Below are 8,302 nucleotides of genomic sequence, written 5' to 3'. Positions count from 1 at the left end.
TTTTGCTATTTGTCACTAAGCATCCAGTTCCACAAGCAAGGTACATGCTTATGTGTTTAACAAACAAGACACTTAAAGCTCAAAAAGAGAACGTGCAATTGATCATCTTTAATGATTGGTAAAGATTAAAGAGACAAATGCTGCACATATGCATTTTCCAACAAGTTCTTTAGAGTGGTGGTGGCAAGGTTTTTTTGCAAAACACACTCATTGGAAGATCTAAAAAATGATTCATTTCAAATGGCAGTTCCATTTATTTAGTGTGCACGTCATGTTTTTGGTAGCGAAGAGAATCTTGCAAATGATGCAAGTGGTTATGTATCCATGTCAGAAGAATTACTGTCACATTAGTTTATGGAGAAACAAGAGAGGTCTATGTTAGTGTAATAAAGTCAACTCACCATCGGCAACAAGAAAAGAAAATGTGGGAAGGAAATGTAAATGAGCTCTCTATGGGGAACATGGTTGCTATGCTTGCCACAGAGGACGAGAATGGCTATCCATTCTAGCTGCTAGTAAAAATCACTAAAGTTCATGAGAAGAATAATCATGCATATGCAATAGAAGTTCATTGGTATATAACAACATGGGATGATGCATTGACCACCACAGAGATATGATCAAGAGACAATTAAAGGGAGCAAGAAGGGGAGAAATTCATGTGGTAGTCAACATTGGATAGACAAGCTCAATTTGGAAGATGTATAAATCCTTGTTTATGGGTTCACCTTACAAAAATATGGTCGTCTATGCTAGAAAACTATAAAGATCTTGATGGAAAAAGTGAAAGATTTATCTTATGGGGCATGAGGTCTCAACATGTTTCCTTTTTGGGATTGTAACAGTTTTATAGAGTAAAATGCAAGGTTTTTTGTTTTTAAAAATATGCTATTTTATACATGGTTGTTCATTTAGTGATGTTAATTGTTGAAAGAAATTGCGAATCTAGCTATTTATTGATGCATTTTTTGTGGTTTTTGGCCATTTTTTTCCCCCAAAAACGTGTGTTTCTTGTAATTTTTAGGTAACATTTGAGGTGAGGCAGTTTTGGCGATTTTGTTGTTGTTTGAAATGACTGGCCATTTACAATTCTAACCTTTGAAATCTAAGGTTGTTGAGGTCCACAATCAAGCTTAAGGACACATTGTTGGAGTCCGTTGGTCATGCATGTGGCGTAAACTAGTTAGATCAGTAGTGGAGCTAAAATAATGGCAAGTCTCGTAAAATGGTGGAAGCAGGATACCCCATCAAAATACCCACCGATGGTACTAGAGCCACCTTTATATGAAAAGCATGCAACTCTATCAGATGTAGGCAAGCCTACTAGTGAGTTGCTGAGAAGACAACAATCAATGGAAAATACTCGATGGTACTAGGAAAAGCATGTAAGGCTATTGGATGTAGGCAAGCCTAGTTTGTGTTGCTAAGAAGACAACAATCAATGGATAGTTCTTACTAGAGTGGCTACCTTAATCTTGTGATTGGCCCCTCCCAAACAACTAGGCGTGGGGTGCTCTCAGTGGGATTGGCCACTCCCAACTAAGTGTGGGGTGCTCTCAGTGGGAAGTTACCTTTAATAAGGTAAGGGGCTTGTGTGTGGAGAGAGAGAGAGAGAGAGAGAGAGAGAGAGAGAGAGAGAGAGAGGGCATTGGTGGTGCTTGGGTGGCAGTAGGATGATTCTAGTCTTATGTGCCAATGAATATCAAGAGTGCCACACTAATTCCAAACCAAGACAATATTAATTTCATGGTCACTATCACAAGTTACACTTACTCCATGCCTTATATAACATGTCGTTCTTTTTTGTTGGCATGGACAAAATATACATTTCTTAAAGATTTTCTTGATAGTGATGTAGGAAAAGTGGAAGTGTTAGAATTCCATAATTTTTTTACAATAAAAGGATTCTAGTTTAAAAAGACTTACAGGGTGAAGTAAAAAGACTTACATTAAAAGGATTTCAATCTAAAAAGACTTACAGAGTGATGTAGAATGGGTAATTCAAATAAGGCAAATTTGTATAAAAAGACCTATGCAATGAAAATGAAATGGGTGATTCAAATCTAAAGAGATAGCTATGCAAAATGCAAATGGTGGGTCTTGTGCAATTTCATGGTCACAAACAAATTAGTAGGTTCCAAATTTGTCTCTTTGAGGTACACTTCAATCATTAAGTTGGTAGAGGAGCCATCATTTTTGCTCATTATAGACTGGCTTTAAGTGTGAGTGGAGTTTTTCAAGCCATCCAAAATAAGAGGTGCAACTTGTTTGATTCTAAAAAGTTGCATACACCACACAAACTTAATATAGTGTCATATTCAAAAAGTGCATTAAGGTGCATCCTATAAATGCATTAACTTAATATAGGATGCATTAAGGTGCATCCTATAAAGGCTTAGGTGGGGGAGGAATAGACCCTTATAAAGTGGCATCCAATAACAAATAACATGGGTGTATGGCATCTTAAAGTTATAAAGTGGCTTCCAATAACAAATAACATGCATGTATGGCATCTTAAAGTGATCAAGTTGTGATTTATCAAAGTTCATACCATTTAGTGAATATGGTTGGAACTCTTCACTTGCAAAGGCTCTTTTAAGCATGTGCCATGGAATTTCGGAAAATGAACTATGAGGCTCCAATATGTGATAGAATTCATTGCATGGATGCCTAAGAGTTTGTAGATTACACAACATTATTTTCATATCAATATACCTATGTTAACATTACAACCTTTTTGACTTACGTATTTTAAAGTATAAATGAAAAAAATAACATAGTAACTTGTAATTGGGGGTGAGGGACATCCTTCGATAGATGCTGTTATAATTTCTAAAGAGAGTGCATGGTTTCTCACCACTGTGATATGCAATAGTAAATGAAATTGAAGGGTCCCTTGTAAGTCATGATTGCTGTCAAATGTAGCTTAGGCAAGATCCAATCCATGAGCGTACATATATTGCACCTCGAGGGGGACCCTTATGCTAGGACAACTTGTTTTTACAATATTTGGTATTGTAACTTTGATATAAATGCTAAAGTGGTGCTTACTAGAAGCACAAAAGGTGAGTTAGGTTGGTTACACATAACATGCCTTTGCATAAAGGTAGCAATCTTGCCTTCTCATTAGCCTTCCAAGGACAATCCAAGTTCGTGTACATGGATACACGTGCAACTAGCCTTATGATGACATGTCCCACTTTATACACCTAGGTCTAAGGGACCCATCTCTAGCTAGTTTGTTAGCCTTGGAGGGTGGAGGGTTTGTCCAATACCTAGGGATATATATACATATACATATACATATACATACATACATACATACATACATACATACATATATATATATATATATATAGAGAGAGAGAGAGAGAGAGAGAGAAAGAGCATCTATAGATCTACACACACACACACACACACACATGTATATACCTATATATGCACGCACACACACACACACACACACATACATATACATGTATATTTATACACATATGTGTGTGTGTGTACATATATACATATACACACGTACATATATATTATATACATAACACACAAATGTTTGTGTGTATGTGTATATATTTGTGTGTGTACATATATGTGTATATATATACATACGTGCACAGACATGTATATACATATATGTGCACATGTATGTATATATATATATATATATATATATATATATATATATATATATATAGTGAGGAAAGTACCACACACCAACCTTCTAGCTGTGACCCCACCCCTAACAAGCGAAGTGGTTAAGGTCGATCACAAGGGGCTATTTGTCAAAACTGTGACAAACGTGATGGGCGGGCTATCTGTCAAAACTAGTGACAAAAGTGTTTAGTTTTGGGATGTAAGGCTTAGGCTGGTTACAAATTCATCCTGTCCATAGGGCATGAGACTCCTTGTCCATGCGGCAGGGTTGGACGCCGCTTGTCACCTGAAAAAAAGGGCTGGGCGGGGGCTAGTGGGCTGCTAATCTGTAAACAGCCTTAGAGCCAGGTTCACTAGAAGGTATTCTGAGGCTGAGGCCACGTTTTGTTTATTTGTTTATTTGTTTATTTGTTTTTTTTTTTCGTTTTGTTTTGTTTTGTTGGAACCGAGTCTTTGACGAGTTTTTTTTAGTGCTTCTTGGCCGTCCGAGCAGTGCACGTGACCCAGTCCTTCCTGTAACACTTGTTGTACCCGGGGTCCGGACTCCGGACTAGCAAGTTTGAAACGGCCCAAGTGGGCACTGGGAAGTAATTTTTCAATAAGTGAACTGCGAGATAATGATAGTACATGCGTTTTTTAATTCTTCGAATAGAGCACAAAATCTTGTGATTCTCTCGAGGCCGGCCTTCCGACAACCTTTGTGGGCACCCAATAATGTTTGAATTTTTGATACTATTATTATGCTAACATTTCGTGTGTTTATTTGGCCATAGCATCCTGCCAATGAAGTGGTAAGCTGCCGCTTGGCTTGTGACAAGGTAGAACTTTCTGTAATTCACAAATTTTTACTCTAATTTGCGATGGTTTATGGTCTAATGTGTTAGTTAATTTCTAATGCACTGCTTTTGTTGGATTTGCTCTGTGGGTTCTTGCGCACTTGTGTGCATGATTGAGCTAGGTGGCGCTTGATTTCACCAGTTTAGTTTACTAAAACCTAGACCCTACTGTTGTGGGTCCCTTTTGAATTCTCTGTACAGAGTGCACTACACCTTCACACGTTCACAGAGCACCTCTGAGAGTCATCTGTATAAAAATGGGTCTTTGGGGTTCCTGTTGAAAAGCAGACAACAATATCCTAAATGCCTATCAAGCCCCAATCTAAATCTGAAGACACAGGCATTTTGCATCCAGATTTGCCTGACGCCTTTCTCTAGCATATAACTTTTTGAATAGTGCCTCATCTGTGATGATGGATATATATAATACCTTCTCCATCATCTAGAAATCTGGGGACCATTAGGTATGAACTGTTAAATGCCTAGCTTCTGATTAACCCATCAATGGTTGCCACTTATTAATTTTCCATTTCTGCAGCTTTCTGCTATCCATCGTGCTTTTCTGATGCCAGCATTCTGTACATGAATTGAGCCTGCAGCCTCATTTCTATGCAGCTTCATGTAATTGGGCATGACACTAGTATGCTCACATCATATGATTCATCCATCTATCTCCTCTTTCAACCATTTTCTGAATACCTGCTGCAACACGGGCAATCCTTTCGGATGTAAGTAAGATGGCAACAAGCAGCACACGAATAGCTTTTATTGTATCCCTCAATCTTACAGTTTTTGGACATACTGAGCACCATTTCTCAGTTTCTCACATGAAAGCAGCAACGGATGACCTTCTTGTGATGCTCACATACCCATTTTTTCTTTGTATCAGACTGCGACATGTGAATGGGAAAATTACACGATGATTTTGAAGGCTACATGGATGATCAGAGCACAGCGGGATCAGAGTTTTCTGCCAACAAAGAGAGCCCTAGAGTGTTGTTGGCTGTCTCTGCAACCTTTGAAAGGTTAGTGCTAAGGAACGAGAGATGTTTGGATAATCCTTCTGCCCATAGGAGGTTGACTCCATTCCATGGTGTCCGGCCTCCTAACATAAGCATCTCAAAGTACCTGCAACGCATTCACAAGTACACAAACTGCAGCCCATCGTGCTTTGTGGTGGGTTTCATTTACATGGACCAGCTAGCCCATAAGCAGCCAGATCATCCTTTGATTTCTCTCAATGTTCACAGGCTTCTGATCACCAGCATCATGGTGGCTACTAAACTTCTTGACGATGTGTAAGGGTCTGCCTCCCTTAGCTCAAGGCTTTACTTTGTGTCTTTATGTTGGACCTGCTTATTGATATTTGATTTGTTCTTTGAGCCTTCTAGGCATTACAACAATGCATTCTATTCGAGAGTTGGCGGTATCAGTTTAGCTGAGCTAAACAGCTTAGAGGTGGACTTTCTATTCCGCCTGGACTTCCGGCTTCATGTCACTTCAAACATCTTTGAAGGATACCGCATGCACCTTGAGAGAGAATTGATACTAGCAGGACAACATATAGAGAGAACAATGCCGATCCTATCAGGTGATTATGAAGATATTGAAAAGCAAAAAATGCTAGAGGAAGCTCAAAGAAAACTCCAGCCAATAATGGACCACAAGCTTCAGTCTGCTGCTGCTGCTCCTTCAGCAGCCTTTGAACCATCAGGGTCACCTAGTAGGTGGACAGACTTATAACAAAAGTTTCAAATTATATGTGAGGTATTGTAGATGCTGTTGTAGCTGTCATTCTCACGCTACATTTATACAAAGTAAATTCTTACTTTTTCTATTCTGGGTTAGATACTTAGGTGTGGGTGTTTGTATTCATGCTCCCTTTGGGGCAGCGGGTGCTATAGACACTCAGGCAAGGGCCCGAAGGCTTTGATCTTGTTGGTACTGTATTGTGCTTTTAAGTGCATGCAACTGTCTCCCTTTTGTTGGGATGGAAAGTCCTACAAGGTTGTGTAACTGGCATTTTACACCTTTTGAGGGGATTTTGAAAGTTGAAAAACGTCCTGTTTGCAAAATGTTTTCATACCATGGTATACAAACTGACTCACAAATAGGGCAAGACAATGGGATGTGTGTGAACTGAGTACCTAAATCTCCACAATTCCACTAACCACTAGTCCCCAAGCTGCTTGGTCATGGAACCCTTGGAGAGATGACGTAGGTCATGCAAGAGAGGGGGAGGGAGCAACAGAGACTCAACTTTTAGGCAATTAAACTGAGAGGCTATATCAATAAGATGAACCAAAGTTCAAAATTATATAGGGGACCCTAACCCTAAACACTAATGAACTGCATGGCACCTCAAATAACCTAGACCTGTAGAGCACCCTTGATTGAGGTGTTTAATTGAATTCAGAATTTTATTATGATTTCTGCATCTCCTACTATAACCCTAAATGTACTGGTTACACATTATCTTGGTCATAGACCATAGTAACCTAGTACAAATGACACAACCACTGAAGCATTATTTCAACAATCCCAGCCTCTGAATGAGAAAGTGGCTGTGATGATGAGTAACCATGTGATACCCTTTCTTAAGTGTTAGTTTTTGTTTTCTTTAAATGGTATTTATATTTATATTAGTATTAGAGTCTCTGCTCAGCACCACAAACTTATAAAGTTACATCAACAAAGTCCTCTATAAGGAGAGTTTCAAGATCTGGAGTTTTCCAGGGTGCAAAATGGTCTGACAGTCTCGTTAACAGTGTATATTTGTGGCTTACCAATATACAATTATGGGTAATGCCACATCATAAGAATCATAGCTTACAAAGTATATTCAAGAGCAGAACCACAGTGTATATCTGTGGCTTACCAATATACAATTATGGGTAATGCCACATCATAAGAATCATAGCTTACAAAGTATATTCAAGAGCAGAACCACACAATATCATCATATATACACATGAGGTGCTGATCCTTCTCCCCAAGAGCACATCAGATCCCGTAGCCACTAGTACTGAGAGAACCTTCTAATACTCCCAAATTGTATCCAGCTCCAGTTGAGAACACACAGCTGACAAGGAAGAACAAGTCACCCATTTGGAGTTGAGGAAGGAACGTCGATGTTGCCTGCTGGCAGGTATTCTACCCATTTCCCCTAAGGGGTTATAACATAGCTTCACATGAAGGCCCTTCAAATGAATGAGTCTGTCCTGACAAAACAAGCAAGATCTGAATGGGCCCAGTATCCCCAAGATGATGTCTGGGCTTCTCCTGCTTACACCAAGATGATGGCCATAGATTACTGAGCAGAACCTTAAAGCTAGAAGATTCTCACCATCCATTGGCCTACACCAACATTTGCATATCAACCTTGCAAATTATTTTGAGCTGGTTAGGATGAAAACTTTGTTAATCAGTGGCGTCAAATAGAAGCTCATCCGTGGAACACCACAGTTCCCAAATATGTGTATCTAACTAGACCAAACATTATTCTAGTACATGACCAATATCTTTTCCCAGTTCCAACATGTCCACGAGACCGTTTGCCCAAATATCTCATGTACCCATCTACTCAACTGAGTCCACATACTCCTGATGGCTGGGCGTCCCTAGAATGAGTGGCAAGGGTCTTCCAATTTGGTTTTACATCTTGGGCATATACCAGAGTTCATGTTCCTCTATAGCATCTTAGACCCTAAAGGCAAGCCACCCGCAAGGACCCTTCAAAGGAAAACCTTCATTTTCTCAGAGAGCTTGGTTTCCCAAATTCTTTTGCATTTGGAAATCCAGAT

The 8,302-nt window shown here is 39.3% G+C and overlaps 1 protein-coding gene across 5 annotated transcripts; it reads left to right on the top strand.

The window, feature by feature from the left end:
- Positions 1-4,088: 4,088 nt before the first annotated feature.
- On the top strand, positions 4,089-6,334 carry LOC147641903 (cyclin-U1-1-like). Of its 5 annotated transcripts, none has more exons than XM_086800956.1 (4): positions 4,091-4,481; positions 5,038-5,227; positions 5,389-5,797; positions 5,891-6,334. In XM_086800956.1, exons 3-4 carry the CDS (start codon positions 5,403-5,405, stop codon positions 6,240-6,242), a joined length of 747 nt encoding a protein of 248 aa, XP_086657082.1. In that variant the 5' UTR covers positions 4,091-4,481; positions 5,038-5,227; positions 5,389-5,402; the 3' UTR covers positions 6,243-6,334. The 5 variants fall into 5 exon arrangements, with proteins under 5 accessions (XP_086657092.1, XP_086657082.1, XP_086657087.1 ...); XM_086800961.1 differs by lacking the exon at positions 4,091-4,481 and adding an exon at positions 4,488-4,963; XM_086800971.1 differs by lacking the exon at positions 4,091-4,481 and having other exon boundaries at positions 4,488-5,227; positions 5,389-5,524; positions 5,750-5,797.
- The last annotated feature ends 1,968 nt before the right edge of the window (positions 6,335-8,302 follow it).

The sequence above is a fragment of the Cibotium barometz genome, chromosome 1, assembly GCF_041138505.1.
Source record: "Cibotium barometz isolate CiBa-2024 chromosome 1, ASM4113850v1, whole genome shotgun sequence".
In the NCBI taxonomy this organism is placed as follows: Eukaryota; Viridiplantae; Streptophyta; class Polypodiopsida; order Cyatheales; family Cibotiaceae; genus Cibotium; species Cibotium barometz.
The sequence above is the reverse complement of the archived record's forward strand: the minus strand, read 5'-3'. Positions and strand labels throughout refer to the sequence as shown.